This window comes from Ochotona curzoniae, unplaced genomic scaffold (assembly GCF_017591425.1).
Source record: "Ochotona curzoniae isolate NIBS_2020 unplaced genomic scaffold, NIBS_Ocur_1.0 scaffold_2453, whole genome shotgun sequence".
Classification (NCBI taxonomy): domain Eukaryota; kingdom Metazoa; phylum Chordata; class Mammalia; order Lagomorpha; family Ochotonidae; genus Ochotona; species Ochotona curzoniae.
In genome coordinates this window covers 15588506-15608089 of record NW_024467094.1, presented here as the reverse complement: position 1 = coordinate 15608089, position 19584 = coordinate 15588506, and the positions used below count along the sequence as shown (strand labels likewise).

At 40.7% G+C, this 19584-nt stretch overlaps 1 protein-coding gene across 2 annotated transcripts in view; it reads right to left on the bottom strand.

Annotated features, from left to right (window-relative positions):
- SUZ12 (SUZ12 polycomb repressive complex 2 subunit) overlaps positions 1–19584 on the bottom strand; it is a 39631-nt gene that overhangs the window by 7885 nt on the left and 12162 nt on the right. For both annotated transcript variants that reach the window (XM_041000231.1, XM_041000232.1), the window contains 8 exons: positions 15933–15982; positions 13335–13420; positions 11396–11627; positions 10260–10353; positions 6978–7083; positions 3300–3477; positions 1305–1396; positions 1023–1166 (listed from right to left, as the gene is read on the bottom strand). In XM_041000231.1, coding sequence (XP_040856165.1) covers positions 1023–1166; positions 1305–1396; positions 3300–3477; positions 6978–7083; positions 10260–10353; positions 11396–11627; positions 13335–13420; positions 15933–15982 — 982 coding nt within the window. The remainder of the gene's footprint in view (positions 1–1022; positions 1167–1304; positions 1397–3299; positions 3478–6977; positions 7084–10259; positions 10354–11395; positions 11628–13334; positions 13421–15932; positions 15983–19584) is intronic.

Sequence of the window (19584 nt, the reverse complement as noted above, 5' to 3'; positions counted from 1 at the left end):
CATCCAGCTTCCTGCTTGTGGCCTGAGAAAGCAGTCGCGTTCGGCCCAAAGCCTTGGGACCTTGCACCCATGTGGGAGACCTGGAAGAGGCTCCTGGCTCCTGGCTTCAGAACAGCACAGCACCAGGTATTGCGGCCACTTGGGGAGTGAATCAGTAGAAGGAAGATCTTCCTGTCTCTCCTCCTCTATCTGACTTTGCAATAAAAATAAAATAAATCTGGGCCCAGCAGCGTGGCCTAATGGCTAAAGCCCTCGCCTCGAACATGGTGGGATCCCATATGGGCGCCGGTTCTAATCCCAGCAGCTCCACTTCCCATCCAACTCCCTGCTTGTGGCCTGGGAAAGCGGTCAAGGACGGCCCAAAGCCTTGGGACACTGCACCTGTGTGGGAGACCTGGAAGAAGTTCCTGGATCCTGGCTTTGGATCGGCATAGCACCGACCGTTGGGCTCACTTGTGGAGTGAATCATCAGACGGAAGATCTTCCTCTCTGTCTCTCCTCCTCTCTGTATATCTGACTTTCCAATAAAGAAAAAAAATATATTTAAGAAAAATAATAAAATAAATCTTAAAAAAAAAAAGTCTGGGGGCAAGTTTTGGGGGTATAGTATGTTAAAGTCTCCTTTGAATGCCTACACCCATACCATGGTGTCTTGGATTCAACCCTGGTTGTTTCCAAGGCAAGTTCTTGCTACTAATGTGCCTGAGAGGTAAGAGATGATGGCCCAAGTACACAGGGCCCAGCAATACAGAGACACAGGATGGAGTTCCTGGCTCTTCAGTTCTGTCTGGCCCAGCTCCGGCTAATGCAGTAATGTGAGAAATAAACCAAAGATTGGGGGGGTCTGAACTGTTCTTGCTAAAAATGCCTGATATAAAATCTAAATCATTTATTGTAATGTACTCATAGCAATCGATTAATGCAGAATTTCTGGAATTTTTACACAAATTACAAACTGAGAAGTTAGGATGTCTCACTTCATATGTAGTATTAGTGATAAAGAGAAGTGAAAAATGACTTACAACATAGTTGAAGATAAACCTGCTATGGCAGAGTTTAAGATGCTTCAATAAGCTGTACAGTTTGCGGCAGTTCAGGGTGCACCAAGGGCAATGGAGGTCATCTCTTGCTTCAGTCTGCTGTCTTGTGTTATTGTTGTAAAGAAACTAAAAAACACAAAACCAACAAACCATCAAATCTCTAAGAACAGCTAAAAAATTTACAAAACAAAATCAAATTCAAGATCTCCCCAAATTTCAGATTATAAACATGAGTACTTAAAAAGAAGGATCCGCTGTATTTACCTGATAAAATATTCTTAACTTTTGTCTGTTTTCATTTGAAGTATCTTTTTCTTTTCTTGTTTGTAGATCTGTAGGCAGTGACTCTTTAACAGCTGAAAATAATTTTATATTTAATGAGGATATTAGCGTCCAAGAAAATGTCAAGAAAATCATGAAACATTAACACTTTACAGAATTCTATTTGTTTCTGCTAACATAATTTTAGTCCTCATCCTCAACCGACGATCATCAGAATAATCCCATTAATCAATACCTCTAATCAGATGTTAAGATCATTATTGGAAGGATTAAAAACCCTGTGTTCTAAACTGCCCTAGAAATAGTAATGTTCTGTTCTCAGCACTTTGCCCTAAGCACCTGTCAGACACTGCTGTCTGCTGATTGTGTCCCACTGCCCAGCAGGAACGCAGCATTCAGTAGGCGATTCTTAACCAAACCTTACACCACGAAACAAAAAAAAAGGTTGGCGGCTGTATTAGAACCATTCGAGGTCTCAATGATGATGATGATCATCAGTTGTTTTGCTCTATCTCCTTTCAGAAATAAGAGGGGTATTTTTCCTGATGTAGCCACAATTGAATGTGTGTGCATGCATGCACATATTCACATATACTTCTTTGATTTATTCTCAGCAGACATAGATCATTTCTTGCATCTAACAAGATGTTGACAGAGTCCTGCACATGATGAATGTGAACAAGAAGTCAAAGCCAATGACATTGTAATCCTTGTGCATTCTTTAAACAGTAAGATAAAAACACAGGAATGTGGGCCTGGCAAGGTAACCTAGTGGCTAGTCCTCAGCCTGCATGCAATGGGATCCCACACAGAAGCCAGTTCTATTCCAGGCTGCTCCACTTCCCACCCAGCTCCCTGCTTGTGGCCTGCGGCACTGGGACCCTGCAGCCTGCTTGGGAGACCCATAAGAGGCTCCTGGCTTCAGATCAGCCCAACTCTGCCCATTGTGGTCAAATAGGGAGTGAGCCAGAGGATGGAAGATCTTTCTCTGTCTCTTCTGTGTATCTGCCTTCCCAATAAAAATAAAATCTAAAAAACAACAGAAACAACCCTATGCTCTCAGGCCTGAAGCTGTGCTCCTGGGACCGAGGGTGTTGGTATAACGTAAAGGCAATCCCTGTAGTGCTGATGTCCTATACAGGCACTGGTTTGAGTTCTGGTTGCTCCACTTTCCACCCAGCTTCCTGCGAATGGGCCTGGAGTGAAAGGGACAACGCTTAAGTACTCGGGCCCTGGCACCCGAAGAAGCTCCTGCTGCTGGGTTTAGCCTGGCCCAGTCTCAGCCACTGTGGCCAGGTAGATGTCAGCTTGCTTATTTGTTCTCTCTTCCAAACAAAACTTAGTGTTCAGCAAGTTGAACTGCAAGTTCAGCCTTAACTCAGCAGAACATTAAATCCACCTCTTTTTCTTACAATGGACTGTAGGGATGAGCATTTTGCTTAGTGGTTAAGCCACGAGGCTGGAGCCTCCTCTGGGTCTCCCACGCGGGTGCAGGGTCCCAAGGGTTTGGGCCGTCCTCGACTGCTTTCCCAGGCCACAAGCAGGGAGCTGGATGGGAAGCAGGGCTGCCAGCATTAGAACCGGCGCCCATATGGGATCCTGGCACGTTCAAGGCGAGGACTTTAGGTGCTAGGCTATTTGCAAGGCACTATAATCTGAACTTTTTAAAACTTGGTAGAGAGATAGATTGGAACAGTTTGAGAGTCTTACACCTTGGGGTTTACTGCCCAAATGACTGCAATCCCAGGCTTATACCAGAAATTGAATCCAGCTCTCCCATGTATGTGGCAGTGACCAAAGCACTTATGCTGCCACCTGCTACTATCAGTGTTTGATATTAGCCAGGAAGCTGGAATCAGGAAAGACTTGGACTAGAACTCAGTCTCGTACCTGAGGCTTCCTTACCTGCACTGTGACTACCTAGGTTGAATATTAACCCCTGTGATAAATGCAGTATCTCTACTGAGGTTCCCTTACCAATGGCTTGAGCAGTTTTAACTGAACCAGGCTTATTTTCTTGATGCAGACTCTCTGAATTTCTAGTAGCAAGAGGCTTGGCTACAGGCGCTGTAGACTTATCATTGGTCTCTCCTGTCCACCGAAGAGTAAACTGCAACGTAGGTCCCTGAGAAAATGTTTCAAATGGAGGCAGCCTCTAAAAAATAAAATCATCAAAAGGTGACAAAATTGTAGGCATAAAAAAAAAAAAAAAGAAAAAAACCACATTCCCTTCACAAGTCATCATGATCTAAGTTAAAAGATTTTCCTAAACAATCAAAGAGATGGACAATAAAATAAATGTATGTTGTAGACACTATTTAGAGGGAAAGGACACACAGACTAGCTCAGAAGAAACTTCTTAGCAGGAATAGCTGAATTGTTGCCATGAGGAAAAATGGATCCAGCACAGCCAAATGTTCACATTTTTTTTCTTTTTAAAGACTTATTTTATTTTTCCTGGAAAGGCAGATATACAGAGAGGAGAGACAGAAAAGAAGATCTTCCATCTGATGATTCACTCCCCAAGTGACAACAACAGCCACTGCTGCTCCAATCCGAAGCCAGGAGCCAGGAACTTCCTCCAGGTCTCCCACACGGGTGCAGGGTCCCAAGGCTTTGGGCCGTCTCCTCCACTGCTTTCCCAGGCCACAAGCAGGGAGCTAGATAGGAAGTGGGGCTGCCAGAATTAGAAACGGGATCCTGGAGCGTTCGAGGCAAGGACTTTATCCACCAGGCCACCGGCACAGGTTCGCAAATGTACACATTTCTTTAGTGAAACAAGAAATCCAAGCTTTCATAAGAAAGATTCCCAATTTGTTATGTTGATAAACAATTCACAATATTCTTAAAACACAGCTAACAAAACTGTGCTTTCCAAAGCCTTCCAAGTCCTTTCGGTAAACTGTCAAATCCAGCACTTAGTTCTCAAGTCTCACTGATATCCCTTTTTGTTCCTAGCTAATCTTTAGGCATGTGCATCAATTTCTCATCCATCTTCAATGATTTACCTATAAAGCTGATGACTCCAAATTGATCCTTCATCTTTTCTTTATACTTACACCCTAAATCCGAACCTTTACTTGCGTCACTGTCATTGCTCACCTGATAATAACATTGTCATCTTGAACTAAAATACCTTTAGAAGTAATGTCCCTATCTTTTGATTAAAATAAACTTTCCAGGGACAGAAGTTTGATGCAGCATTTAAAATAACACGTTGGGCGCCCACATTAGAATTATAACTTCAGCTGGATGTTTTTGTTTCTGCCTTCCAAATAAATAAAAACCCAAAACTAATTAAATAAGCTTTCCTTCCTAATACAACTATATTTACTTCTGGTATCATTCTATTAATGACTCTAAACTTAAATTTTCAAAATCACAATTAACTCCTATAATTTCATTTCTCTTATGTAATCACCAAATCCTTTTTAAAATTTCTATGATCTCTCCCTTCAAGGATGATAATAAAAATGTTAGTAAAGAATCATACTTCCGGGCCTACACAGTGACCTAGCTACTAAGGTCCTCGCCCTGTACGCGCCAGGATCCCATATGGGCACTGGTTCACGTCCTGGCTGCTCCACTTCAGATCCAGTTTCTTGCTAATGCACCTGGAAAGCAGTGGATGAAGGCCCACATTCATGGGTCCTATGACCAACATGGGAGCTCCAAATGGAATTCTATGCTCCTAACTTAGGACCAGACTGTTCCAATGTAGCAGCCATTTGTGAACTGAACAATCAGCACAGTGTGTCCTTGCTATGCATATACTGGGATCCCACATGGGCTCCCTCCTGCTGCTGTCCTGGCAGCTCCACTTCCCATCCAGCTCCCTGCTTGTGGCCTGGAGGAGCAGTTGAGGACGGCCCAAAGCCTTGGGACCCTGCACCCTTGTGGGAGACCCAGAAGAAGCTCCTTGGGTTTTGGCTTTGGACTGGATTAGGTCTGGCCAGTGCGGCCCCTTGGGTAGTGAACCAGGGCACAGAAGAAGACCTTCCTCTCTCTCTTCTCTGTAAATCTGACTTTCCAATTAAAAAAAAAAAAAAAACTAAATCAAAACAAAAATGTAAATGTGCATGCACACTTTCATAAATTTAGAATGAAGTGAAACTATAATCATATAACATGGTTTAATATAGCAAGTCTGTCTAGGAATTTATTTTACCGAAAGACTTCCAAAGCAATGTGTATTAACGTATAATAATTTTCGTAAAAACAAATAAATTAGGGGGCTAACACTGGCGTCAGCATCCCATCACAGCAGTGGTTCATGTCAGCTCCGTCCACTTCAGAACCAGCCTGCACATATGGGAAGCAGCACAAAGATGGTCCAAGTGTTTGGAGCTTGGTCTGCACATGGGAGACCCAGATGAAGGTTTCAGCTTCAGTCTGGCTGTTGCAGCCATTTGGGGAGTGAAGCAGCAGGTGGGGGATCTGTCTCTCCCTATCTAATTGTGCCTTTCAAATAAGTAAAATAAATCTTAACAAAAATAATAAACACAGAGATGGCCACAAAATTTTAGATGACTGTTTCATCCATCCTTTATTCATTTTTTCTAGACTGTTTATCTTGTTCTTACTTCCTTATAAATTCATAGTATAATGAGTTCATTATATTGTTTTATTCCAACTATACAATTTCTATTTTTTATTCTACATTTTTCAAAGTAAAGATGTAATAAAGTTTTACCAGTCATTTTTAAGTTTTCTGACTTGTATCATCCTTCGAAGGGCCTTTCTCGGTCCAAGTCTATTAAAAGGAGTGCTACTTTTTATGTTTATGTTTACGAGCCTTCTGGAACTTATTATGTACAAATTTATCTCCAGAATGTTAAAATTTAAAACAAATAAACCAATAAAATAAAATATACAAAAAAAGCCAGAGGGCTACAATCTGTTGTAACTGTTAAGCTCTCCCATACAAAATTAATCACAACCTTTATCATACACTGAATTCCAAGCATACATATTATTTCAGGACTATGCATCAAGAACCATAGTATATCATTTGTGGTTTATTTTATGCTTACTGTATGTGCAATCATACGTGGTAAATAAAGGTTTTCAGAATACATTTCCAATAATATTATTTTTAGTTTTCGCTTATGATAATACACTGATGAATTTAGAAAAGACACTTGTACTTTGAGGCTGCCTATTCAAGAAACATAGGTATATCCATTTATCTTATCATGTAGAAAGTATTTTAAATAAGCTATATTAAACTCTGTATATTTCTTGCAAATTTATGCTGTCATCTGTTACTTGCTGTTGTATCAGTGATTTAATACAGCAGTTAACATTTATTGAGCACTTATTGTATGTCAGGTACAGTGCTACCTAAGCTATAAATTTTATTAACTCACTCACTTACTGCACCAATTTCATCCCTTACCTTGCAGATGAGAAAAACTGAGACACAGACAGGAATTTCACCAAAGTCATTCAAATAAGAGCAAAGATTTGAATCGGGCCGTCTAGCTTGAAGAGCAATGCCTTTCCATTAAATACTATGTCATTTTACTTGTGTTTCTCAAAGTTCCAAAAATGAAGGACTTTATTTCCAACATGAATTTGTATTTGGGAAGAAAAAGGAGTTCAGAAATAGAAGTTCCTAGCTACCAGGTGCTCACAGTACTTATGCGTCCATACCTTCCCATCAAGAATAGTCTCCCATGTTGCTCTTTTCTTGCTTATTGGACATTCTTCCATTTCCTGCATGGCTACTTCATATTCCCCATCTAAAAGCTGTAAGCGCCTGTTAGACAAACAGATACACCTTAGAGTAACCTGTGTATTACTGTTTAAGCATACAATCTACAACTTAAGGTCTACACTAAAAAGCATTTATTAAATGTATATTCAATGAGATTTAAAATATATCCATACTCCAGACCTGACAAAACCAATGCTAATAAGGTACACTTGTAACTATTTACATACACAATTATTTTATTACTGCAACAATTCAGACATAACTTCTAAGATTTAGTTATTTTTATTGCAAAGTCAGAAATATAGAGAAGGAAAGTGAGGAAGATCTTCCGTCTGTTGATTCACTCCCCAGGTGACCGCTATGGCCAGTGCTCCACCAATCCGGAGCCAGGAGCTTCCTCCGAGTCCCCCACGTGGGTGCAGGGTCCCAAGGCTTTGGGCCATCCTTGACTGCTTTTCCAGGCCACAAGCAGGGATTTGGATGGGAAGTGGAGTTGCTGGGATTAGAATCAGGGCCCATATGGGATCCTGGTGTGTTGAAGGTAGATTTCAGCTGCTAGGCCATGGTGCCGGGCTCGACATAACTTTTAAATAGTCAAGTATCATACACTTAAGGTTTTCAAAGATCTCCCAAGTTTTAAACCTTTTAAAGCAGGTAAGCAGATTTTACACTTTGAAAGACAGGATAGTGATAGTGATAGTGCCTCAGGGAATCACTGAGATGTACACCTGATATTCTTAATTAATATAAACGTTTAAGTTAGATTTTTTTTTTTTGGTCACATTTGACCAGTAAACTAACTGATCATTATAAATATGATCAGAGCTGCTAAGAGCAGGATCTTGGGTGCCGCTTGTACATCCAGGTGACTGCTGGAGTCTGCAATGGGTGTGGAGGAAGATGTGCAGAGAACTGTTCCTCCGTAGGCAAGGGCCCAGCGGATGTCTCTGCAACCACCTGCAAGCAGTCCCACCTCCCTTTGCATGGACACCCGACCACCCTGCTAAGTCTGTGATCTATTCCGGCATTATTTGCAGCTGCAGAGTTGGTTTTTACTATCAATATGAGCTTGGAAGTTGAAGTTAATGATAACCTTTTACAATTTGTGCTCTGTCTCTGCTATGCCCTCCTCCTGTGATACACTTCCTCCCTCAACTGATTCAAGATTAAGTTGTAGAATGAGGACTGTACTAGGAATCTACTACTGATTGATATGCACCATCTACTGTGAACTTCTATTGAGAGCTTTAAGACAAAACAAATTACAGAATTATCCTTGGGAACACCCACTTGACCATGACATAAAAAGTCTGTGCCAGAAATTATGACTGCTTCTGTATAAATAAAGGGGACAGCTTTATTGCATTGTCCATTATGATCATGAAATCATAGTGGTCCCATTTCTTTCCTCTTTATGCCTACTCCAATGCATCTTTCTCGAGTTCAGAACTCAGCTGCAGCTGGACTCTGGCAGGTGATCAATAAATGATTTAAATTATGACATAATACAGTATTGTTTTAACATATATGAACAGTTTATGTGTGTATATATGTAGTTTGTTTCTCCCTACCCTTGAACACTTGTAACTACTATTCTAAACCCAATTTTCCTACCATGCCTATAATAAACTATATATCGAGAGTTTGGCTTCTCTCTTCAGCCTTAAACAAAATCTACTACATTTTAACAGCTAACAACAGCCGAATGCATACTATGTGCCAGGCACTATTCTCAAGATCTGACATGGCTTCTTTAATGCTCCTGACAACTGATTTAGGTGTGCATCAACATGGGAGACCCAGAATAAGCTGCGGACTTTGCACCAGCCCTGCTCCAGTTGCTGTGGCCATTTGGGGAGTGAACCAGTGAACAGAAGATATTTTCTCTATCTCCCCTCCGTAAATCTGTCTTTCAAACATATGAACATTTTTAAATCCCCCCCACACAAATCACAATGATCAGCCAAATCTAGGAAGTGAATCTATTATGTGAGACACGGACCTTAGCACTAAATAATTTTGAGACTTAAGAATTTTTTGTCTTTTCTGTATGTTGTACTACTTGAATTTAATTACAGGAGCAACCAGGTCTAATTTAAAATTAAAAAGAAAAAACGCTAGGATACATACACCGCACACTGAACGCCAAGGTTCAAACCCCGGCTCTGCTTCCAATTCAGACCTCCTGCTAGGGCACAGCATGGGAAGCAGGAGGGAACACAGCCCAAGGCTGGATGCCAGCACCCACACCTGCTGCCTCCACCTACGCCACTAAAGTCATTTACAGAACGATCCTCAAAAAGGAAAAGTACTTCAGCATAGTTGTTAAACTATCTTTAAAAAGCTTATTTATTTAAACAAGAGGTCATGTACATTTATGTGGCAACACAGTTGTCTGCTTGACAGCTACTCTCAACATACTCCTGCGGCTGCTATTGCGGTGCAGCAAGTAATGTGGCAAAACACGGCACCAGCCCCAGCCCTGACTGAAACACTTCTGATCCAGCTCCCTGCTAGTGTACCTGGGAAAGGCAATCAGTGTAAAATGCCAAGTGCCTGGGCTCCTGGCACACACGAGCAACCAAGATGAAGCTCCTGGCTCCAGTCGGCTCCAGCACGGGCCACTGTAGCCATATCTAGGAACAGAGAGAGTGGCTGGAGACTCTCTCTAAGCTTCAAAATAAATGAATAAATCTTAAAAATATAGTTAATATACTCTATCCATGACACCTGAGGCCTTCCCCCGAGAGCTGACCATTTTTTCACCAGTATTTTTTCACACTTGTCAACCTGATTAGTGAAAAGGTGACATCTTAGCATATTTTATATTCAGAGGTGTGATCCTTTTAGTAGTTTAAAAACTATATATCCCTCCTTTTGGTAAACTTGTTACTGTAGTCTTTAATGATTACTCTGTTTTCCTGTGGCCTTTTAAAATTACATTTATCTTTTCATATTAATGGGATCAGACACTAAAAATCAATTTAAAACTATTTTATTTTTACTTTGGTCAGAGCCACTTTCTAAGATTTTATTATTTATTTTCTTATCTGTGCTGTTTTTCAGCAACAGAACAATTTTGTATTTGCAAATCAAATTTGTTTTGTCATTTGTATAAAAGAGATTCAAGGCAAGGAAACAGTATCACCATACTATATTCTACTTCAGAATGGAAATAACACAATATTATGGTAGTCTCACTTGTCCATTAGGATTACCTGTTTTTATCAAATACTGTCATTTGAGCAACAAACGTCTTTTCCCCATCTTCACGATTTCGTTTTCTTCTGGCTGGAGGTTCTTCATTAACATCTGAGTTTAACATATCACATAAATTAAATATTAAAAAAAACCCAGATCATTTGACATACAGTTGCATAACATAAAACATGCTATTATTTATCCCAAATGAGGTATACATTACACCAAAGGTGCAATATAATGTTTATAAGACAACTTTGCATTTTTACCATGTGTACACATCCTTACTTCTGATAGTCACTGACATCAACCTACAATCTCTGCAAATGCTAATGTCTGTTGGGAGTCATCTTTAATGGCAACTTCCTCCTCACTCTCACTCATGGTTTCTTCTCAAGAACTCAAAAGATTCCGTGTTTTTCCACTGAACTTCACATACACTTTTAGAATAATCCTTATCATCTTGCTGCAATGTATTTCACATCTTCCTCCCTACACCACTATATGTTTTAACCATCTTTACAACCCCAGCACATACATGCTGGTCAAGGTCAAATCATGATCTCAAGAAACCAGAATTGTTGTGAGACCAGAGGGATGGGTAGAAGGAACGCTTATGTGCCAAGCATAATAAAATTCATGTGTAATTGAAGTGGTGAGAAGATAGGCGTTCACTATAGCATTTTTTATTTGAAAAATTTCACTTCATAGTTTTCCAGACTGATAACAGCAGCCCTTCTAGCTTTGAAAGGTTAAGATTTTAAAATAATTCAAATACTTCATACACAACTATAAATATCATGAAAAATATCAAGAATCATTTTCACTGACTACCTTCCTAATGATAAAATGTAGTGAAGTAACTGAAAAAATTGACCAGTTCTATAGCAGTGGTTTGGCCTAGACAGGATGTTCATATCCTACTTCGGAGTGTGACTTCAAGCACACTACCTAGAATCCGAGGAAGCTTCCTGCTAACGTGCCCCCAGCAAACAGGAGGTGTTGGTTCAAACACTTGCACCCAGAGATCATGGGACAGGCCCAGATGCAATCTCTGGCTCCACAGTGACAACACTGAAGCTTTGCTTGTCTGTCATGCTATTTATTTCAAAACTAAATAAAAACAGGCAAAAAAAAAATTTTTTTTATTTACCAATATTTTCATTGGTCTCTCCATTTATCATTCCATTAAACTCTCTTCTTCCTGGACGAGTCACTCTAAACAGCAATGAGTAAGACTTCACCATATGGCTGTTACTAGGTTCAAATTCATTACTGGAAACTGCAAGGGATGGGAAATTTCCAGGTTTTGTTTGATTGAGGTCAGGATTCAAAGGCACCTGCTTTTTACCTGTGGGAACTTGCCTTATAGGACAACTCACATCCTGCAAAGGTAAATATTATATACATTCACTTAGAAAAAAAGTAAAAGAATCACAATAGTTTATAATCATACCAATAAGAAACAGGTATAGGTCATGATTATTAAATAACATGTTAGACTTCTAATAATTCTGAAAATAGACAAAAATATTGAATTATAATATATTTATATAAATTGAGGATTTCTCCAATAAAAGGAAAACAATGGCATAATATCTCTAGTATTTAGCTGATGCAAATTTTAAAATAGAAGCATGTAAATAAAGCCATAATTTACTCATCTACCCTCATGATTTTCCTTACATTATAATGCTGTTTTAACAGTAAGTGATGGAAACCATTAGAAATGAAGAAAAGATAGCTGTAACAACTCCATGGTGGACATTAGGCAAGGATATATTCATTTAGTTAAGTGTCATTTAACAGAAGAAATTTTCATCACTGTTGGTAATATTTTGTCATTGTGTCTACCAAGTTACATCGAAAAGGACAGTGGGGGTGCCTAGCACTGTGGCCTAAGGGCTAAAGTCCTCGCTTTGAACGCACCAGGATCCCATATGGGAGCCAGTTCTAATCCTGGAAGCTCCACTTCCCATCCAGCTCCCTGCCTGTGGCCTGGGAAAGCAGTCGAGGACGGCCCAAACCCTTGGGATCCTGCACCCGTGTGGGAGACCTGGAGGAAGTTCCAGGCTCCTGGCTTCGGACTGGCTTAACTCTGGCTGTCGCAGACACTTGGGGCGTCAATTGTTGGATGGAAGATCTTCCTCTCTGTCTCTCTCCTCTCTGTGTATCTGACTTTCAAATAAAAATAAATAAATCTTAAAAAAAAAAAAAAAGCATAGTGGAAAAATTGAAACATGCAGGACACCTAACAAGTATTCTTAGAATACTAGTGCTTTGTAAAATCTGTAATGATTTCAAATCAATTTCTACTCTGCAAATGTATGAATTGAAATTCTGTCTCATCTACCACTAAAAAACAAAACAAAACACTTTTACCCTTTTTTTGAAACACATAGAAAATAGTTAATTTGCACTCATATTTGTATCTGGAAAAACTTTTCTTTCATATCATTTCAAAAAGAATATGGCAGTCAGCTGGGAGGGAGGAATGGCATTTGGCAACATTAATACACTTTTTAATGTAAAGTTACACTGCTGCCTTCCACTGCTGTAGTCCAGCCCCTGTCAGTTATCAAGCAGGTTTCAAGGCTCTCATTACTTTATTATAATCCTGGAAAAATATCAGCAACAAGAAACCCTTAGCCATCATGGTACCTGTTTCTATGGTGAAGAAATTTAATCATTAAAAAAATGTGAGGCAATGTATTAGTTATGCAATACTTATCAGCTGCTGATTAATAAAGCTGACAAGAGAAATTTACTGTCTGAAAGCATAACAAAACCCTAGTGAACCCTTCTCTAAAATATTTACCACCTTAAAATTAAGTTACCCAATGGGACTAGAAAAATGTAAGGAAGTCTGGCAAAATAGTTTACAGTTTCCCACTTCACCCATCATATGATTTCAGCCTTTAAATTTAAAAGTTGGTTTTAGGGGCCAGCACTGTGGCAAAGTAGACTAAGCCTTCGCCTGCACCGCCATCAACCCATACAGGCAGTAGTCTGAATCCTGGCTGCTCCACCTGAACATACATGTCCAATTAAGAAAACTAATCCATTTAACCCACCAACATTTTATACATTACCTTTCTTTTTTTGTGGCAAACTTTCACAAGCAGAACTTCCAGAGTAACAGAATTTTGTTCATTTTCTGAGTTTTGTGACGGTTTATCTAAATAGAAAATGAATACCTCATCATTTTACACAGAAATGTGGTCATTTCAAATAATAATCATGTATCATTTTAAGACTAATCAGAAGTTTATACGTTTTCCCCAAAGTTAGTATAAACCTGCAGCAATCTATTCAAAAGCCTTATACGACAGTACTTTAAAAAGTAAAATGGAATTATTTTTGGGACCAAGACAAATGTAATTACCTTCTTACGTACCATGATTTATTTTTTTAAGTAAAAAGGCTCAATGAGTTTATACTCAAAAGCATTTAATAATGACTTGATTTGAGAGTTTAATAGGTATAATAAAAAACAAACTGCTATCATATCTGATTTTAAGGCCGGCACAATAGTATAGTGGTTAAGGTCCTCGCCTTGAACACGCCCGGGATCCCATACTGGTACTGGTTCTAATCCCGGCACCTCCACTTCCCATCCAGCGCCCTGCCTGTGGCCTGGGAAAGCAGTCGAGGACGGCCCAAAGCTTTGGGATCCTGCACCCATGCGGGAGACCTGGAAGAAGCTCCTGGCTTCGGAATGGCTCAGCTCCAGCCTTTGCGACCACTTGGGGAGTGAACCCTCAGACGGAAGGTCTTCCCCTCTGTCTCTCCTCCTCTCTGTATACCCACCTTTCCAATAACAAATAAGTGAATCTTTAAAATAAAATCTGATTTTAAGGGTCCAGCCTTGGAGTGCAGCATCCCAAGCCTTCCTACTTGTGACACCAGCAGCATGTATGGATGGTGATTGGTATCCCAGCTGCTCAATTTCCAATCCAGCTCCCTGTTTATATGCTGAGGAAAGCAGTAGAGAAGGGCAACAGTGTAGGGGCCCCCGAACCCATGAGGAAAGACTCAGAAAAAGATCAGGGTTTCAGGCTTCAGACAGGCCCAGCTCTGGTTGTTGGTTTAAGTCTAAAGGCAGTGAACCCATAGATCCAAAATTCTGTCGCCCGGGCTGCCTCTGTAACTCTGACTCTCAAATAAGTAAAAATAAACCCAATAAATAAGTGATTTGTAACAAATACAGCTTAATTTTCTTGGCTTGGGGCCGGTGCTGTGGTGGTATAGTGGGTAAAGTTATAGTGGGTAAAGCAGACAACCGCACAGGTGCTGGGTTCACGTCTTGCCTATTCCACCTTTGATCTGCACTCTCTGCTAACAGCCTGGGAAAAGCACTGGAAGACAGCCCTGAGGTCTGGACTCCTGCTGCCCATGTAGGGCACTGGGATGAAGCGCCTAGCTTTGGGCCTGGCACCGCATGGCCTTGTAAACATCTGGGCAATGAAACAGCAAATGAAACAAATATCTCTTATTTTCACTGTAGCCTTTTCTAAATCAATCAATTAATCTAAAAAGAAAAATTCCAGGCACAAATTATGAATGACAGCAAATTCTAGAGAAAACCACAAAGTAATGATCTTTATCTTGCTTCTGCAAGAATCTATTAGAAAAATTAAAAGGGACATCCAAAATGAATTAGTTGCTACTACAGAAGTTTCATTTTGGGCCTGGTGGCTAAATCCTCTCCTGCGTCAGGATCCCGTATGGGCACTGGTTTGTGTCCCAGCTGTTCCACTTCCAAACAAGCTCTCTGTTAATGTGCCTGGAAAAGCAGAAGATGTCCCAAGTACTTTTTGCCCCTGCATCCAAATGGGAGACCTGGAAAAACTTCAGGTTCCTTGATTTGGACTTGTCCAGCTCCAACCATTGTAGTCATTTTGAGAGTTAGCCAGCAGATGAAAGATCTGTCTCTCCCTGTAACTGTCTTTCCAATCAATCTATTTAGATGTCGAAAAAAATAAATTAAAAACAAACAAAAACCACACTTCACCAGGGGCTGAACTTGTGATTGAACAACTTAATTTCTGATTCAGCTTCTTGCAAAAAGCACTAGAAAAGCAGTAAGAGATGGCCCCATCACCCAAGTAGGAGACCAAGATGGAGTTAAAGACTCATGGCTTCAGCCTGGCCCGGAGGTGGCTTTTCTGGCCAATGCTGGGTACACCATTAGGAGGATCTCTTCTTTTTCTCCCTCCCCAGCTGATACTCTTGATAACTTGATCAGTTATCAAATTAATATAATCATTTTATTGTTTAAGTTCTTACTGTTTGCTACTTAACAACCCACTAAAGTCAACCTGGCATGCATCTAAAAAAATTCTGCATCACTGCATTTTCCCAAGTAGGCTTTCAATTTCTACTGAAATAAGGTAACCCATTGTGTAATTTTCTTTAAGACAAGCCGATTTAGCTCACTGACGACAGCTGCGTCGGTTGATGTACTGTTTCTAAGATATGGTTGTGTTCAGCAGATTCTTCACCTATACCAGTTACAAGCCAATTAATCAAAAGTTTCATCATTAGTCTTTATATTTTTAAATTTTATTTTAAAAATTTGGCATTTTTCATTAAGTATAATTCTATAACCTATTCAGAAAAATTTTTTTAACATTCAGAATGGCACTTTCCTGTTAATGAGGTGGAAATACATGCTTTTGAGTACATACCATTTTTGTGGAAGAAACCAGTAAATGTTAGCTGCAAATGAGCTGATAAGCTATATAAAACAAACAAGAAGATACATTAGTTTAGTACTCTGCAATAAATAATCTAAAGTTTAACATTCACATCAAAGCTCAATTAACTTATTCTTAACTGTTTTTTTTTTTTTTAAAGATTTATTTTTATTATTTTTTCATTGGAAAGGCGGATATACAGAGAGGAGAGACAGAGAGGAAGGTCTTCCGTCCGATGATTCACTCCCCAAGTAAGCGCAACGGGCCGATACTATGCCGATCCGAAGCCAGGAGCCTCTTCCGGGTCTCCCACGCGGGTGCAGGGTCCCAAAGCTTTGGGCTGTCCTCGACTGCTTTCCCAGGCCACAGGCAGGGAGCTGGAAGGGAAGCGGGGCTGCCGGGATTAGAACCGGCGCCCATATGGGATCCCGGGCGTGCAAGGCGAGGACCTTTAACCACTTGCGCCACCGCGCCGGGCCCAACTTATTCTTAACTGTTACACAAGTTTATAACTCCATGATTTCCCTGGCAGTATCACATCTCAAATGATTACACACTTAAAACTAACTATAAAGTAGGTTTCTTCTTCCCACATGCAAAATAAAATTTTGGGGACTGGCACAATAGCCCAGCACTAAAGTCCTCACCTTGCAAGCACCAGGATCCCACATGATCGCCAGTTTTAATCCCAGCAGCCCTGGTTGTGGCCTGGGAAAGCAGTGTAGGACAGCCCAAAGCCTTGGGACCCTGCGTGGGAGACCTGGAAGAGGCTATGGGATCCTGGCTTCAGAAAAGCCCAGCGACAGCCACTGAGGTCCCTTGGGGAATGAACCAGCAGGTGGAAGATCTCCTCTCTGTACATCTGACTTTCCAATAAAAAAATAAATAAATCTTAAAAAATAAAATGAAATTTTCATACTGGTACCTGATTCTACATACAAATGTTTGAGTATTTTAAAGCTATAGAACCTTACTATATACTTCATCTAGGAGTAAAATATACAATTACCAGTCTACAACAAACCTGTAATCTATTACTTAAACATATCATTTCCACTTTGAGCCTTAGAAACTACGGAAAAGCATGGACTAGTTATTCCTTTGTTTTGAATGATAGCAACAGTCATGGAAAAAATATCAGAATTGGATAAAATAAACAAATAGCAACAACCTTTTGGATCCTTTAGTTGTAAAAGATAACAATAGTATTTGCTGCTCAGGAGCCTCTCACACTTTCAAACCAGTTTCTTTGGTAGGATGTCAACTACATTACAGAGGGCTATAGATGGTAGAGAAAGACAAACTGAACTGACACCTTACTCAAGAAATTTACTAGTGAAACCTCACCTTGCACTCGCTGGGATCCCCCATAGGTACCGGTTCTAATCTTGCCTGCCCTGCTTCCCATCCAGCTCCCTGCTTGTGGCCTGGGAAATCAAGGATACCCAAAAGCCTTGGGACCTTGCATCTGCGTGGGAGACACAGAAGAAGCTCTGGGCTCCTGGCTTAGGATCAGTACAGCTCTGGGGGAATGAATCAATGGACAGAAGATCTTGTTCTAAGTCTCTCCTCTTCTCTGTATATCTGACTTTCTAATAAAATTAAATAAATCTTTTAAAAAAATTTTACTACTGAAAATAAACAGCAGCTAGAGGGCAATGTCAGTGAAGAGCATGTAAGTCTTTCAAGAACTACTGAATGACCCATATATTTGATAGGAACTGAAATGGAGACAGACGGACGGACGGACACAGAGTTCCTATACAGGGTTTACTCCCTCAAATGTGTGCAACTGCAGGAGGAGACTGAACCCAGCACGTGTGAAGCCAGTCCAGGTCCCAAAAGGGTGACTAGAGCCATCACTGCTGCCCCTAGGGTCTGCAGAAGCAGGCAGTTTGGCTGAGGAACCAGATCAAGCTCATACATAATGATGGGAAATATAGACATTTCAATCACTTAGTCCAACAACCACCGGTTCATCTTCTTACATGATAATGACAATTTAGCCGTTTTTATCATCAGAGGAGTAACAACAAAAATAAGTAAGTAAAAACTTGAAATGAGCACATATAAAAAGACTGCAGTTACGTATTTCCCCAGGATTTCATGACTTCTAACAGAAACAGCAGATGAATGAGATACTTCAAAGGCCTCTGTTTACTTAGGGAAGTATCCCATGGAAAGGCAAAGTGGAGCTCAAGGGGAGGGACGGGCATGGTGGCACAGAGGATCAGGCCACTACTTGCGATGCCTACATCTTTCACTTAAGTATCTGGTTTGGAATGCTGCTACTGTGTTCCCATTCCAGCTTTCTGCTAATGTTCCTGGCAAGCAGATGTTGACCCAAGAATCTGGGTTCCTGGAGATGTGAACGGGAATTACTAGCTCCTGGCTTCTGGAAGCTTGGAGAATGAGCCAGTTGATGGAAAACAGATCTGTTTCCCATTCAAACAAACCTTTAAGACAGAAAAACTAATATTTTCCTATAAAAACAGTTCCTTGAATTTCTCCTTATAAAGCAGAATTAGCTAAACTCTACAACATAACTAAGGCTAGCATTATGGCACAGCAAGTTAAACCACTACCTGCAAACCTGGCATCCCATACAAGCATGCAACGAATTTCCAACTGCTACATTTTTGATCCAGGTTCCCTATTAATGCACCCAGGAAACTGGAAGATGGCCCAAGTCTTCCTGGGGCTTTGACACCTACGTAGGAGAGGTAGGTGGAGTTCCAGGCTTCAGGCTTCAGCATGGTCCAGCCCTGGACATTGCAGCTATTTTCAGGAGTGAACCAGCAGATCTAAGATCTGTCTCCCCAGATCCTGTCCTGTAACTGTCTTTCAAATAAATCTTAAAAAGAGATCAAACATAACTAAAAGAGGAATACTGAGCCCGCGCGCGATAGCATAGTGGTTAAAATCCTCGCCTTGCACTTGCAGGGATCACATATGGGTGCTGGTTCTAATCCCAGCAGCCCCACTTCCCATCCAGCGCCCTGCTTGTGGCCTGGGAAAGCAGTCAAGGATAGCCCAAAGCCTTGGGACCCTGCACCCACATGGGGGACTCGGAGGAAGCTCCAGGCTCCGGATTGGCTTAGCTCTGGCTGTTGCGACCACTTGGGGAGTGAACCATAGGATGGAAGATCTTCCTGTCTTTCCTCCTCTCTGTGTATCTGCCTTTCCAATAAAAATAAATAAGTCTATTAAAAAAAAAAAAGAGGAATACACTGTGACTTCCACATACTAGAACATTACCCATTAGTCACAATCGATCTATCAAATTCTTAGCTCATTCAATTAAACTCTAAGGCCAGGTTAATCTCTCCATACACCATATTATAACTATTTCTCCAACTGGAAATTTGGAATGAGCTCCCAAACAGTGAATGTCCTGTCTAATTGCTATCTATAATATGACTTCCATTTATTAGCACCATTAAAGCCTTATATAGAAAAACAGAGGCGCCATTGTCCTGGTTCAGTAGGTAAAGACACCAAGCACAACACCAGCAGCCCAGATCAGAGCACTGGCTCGTTTTCTGCCGCTCTGCCAGTGTGCATGAAAGGCACAAGATAGCAAGAGTGCTTGGGCCCTGTAACCAGCAGGAGACCTGCATGGATGGAGTTACAGGCTTGCAAG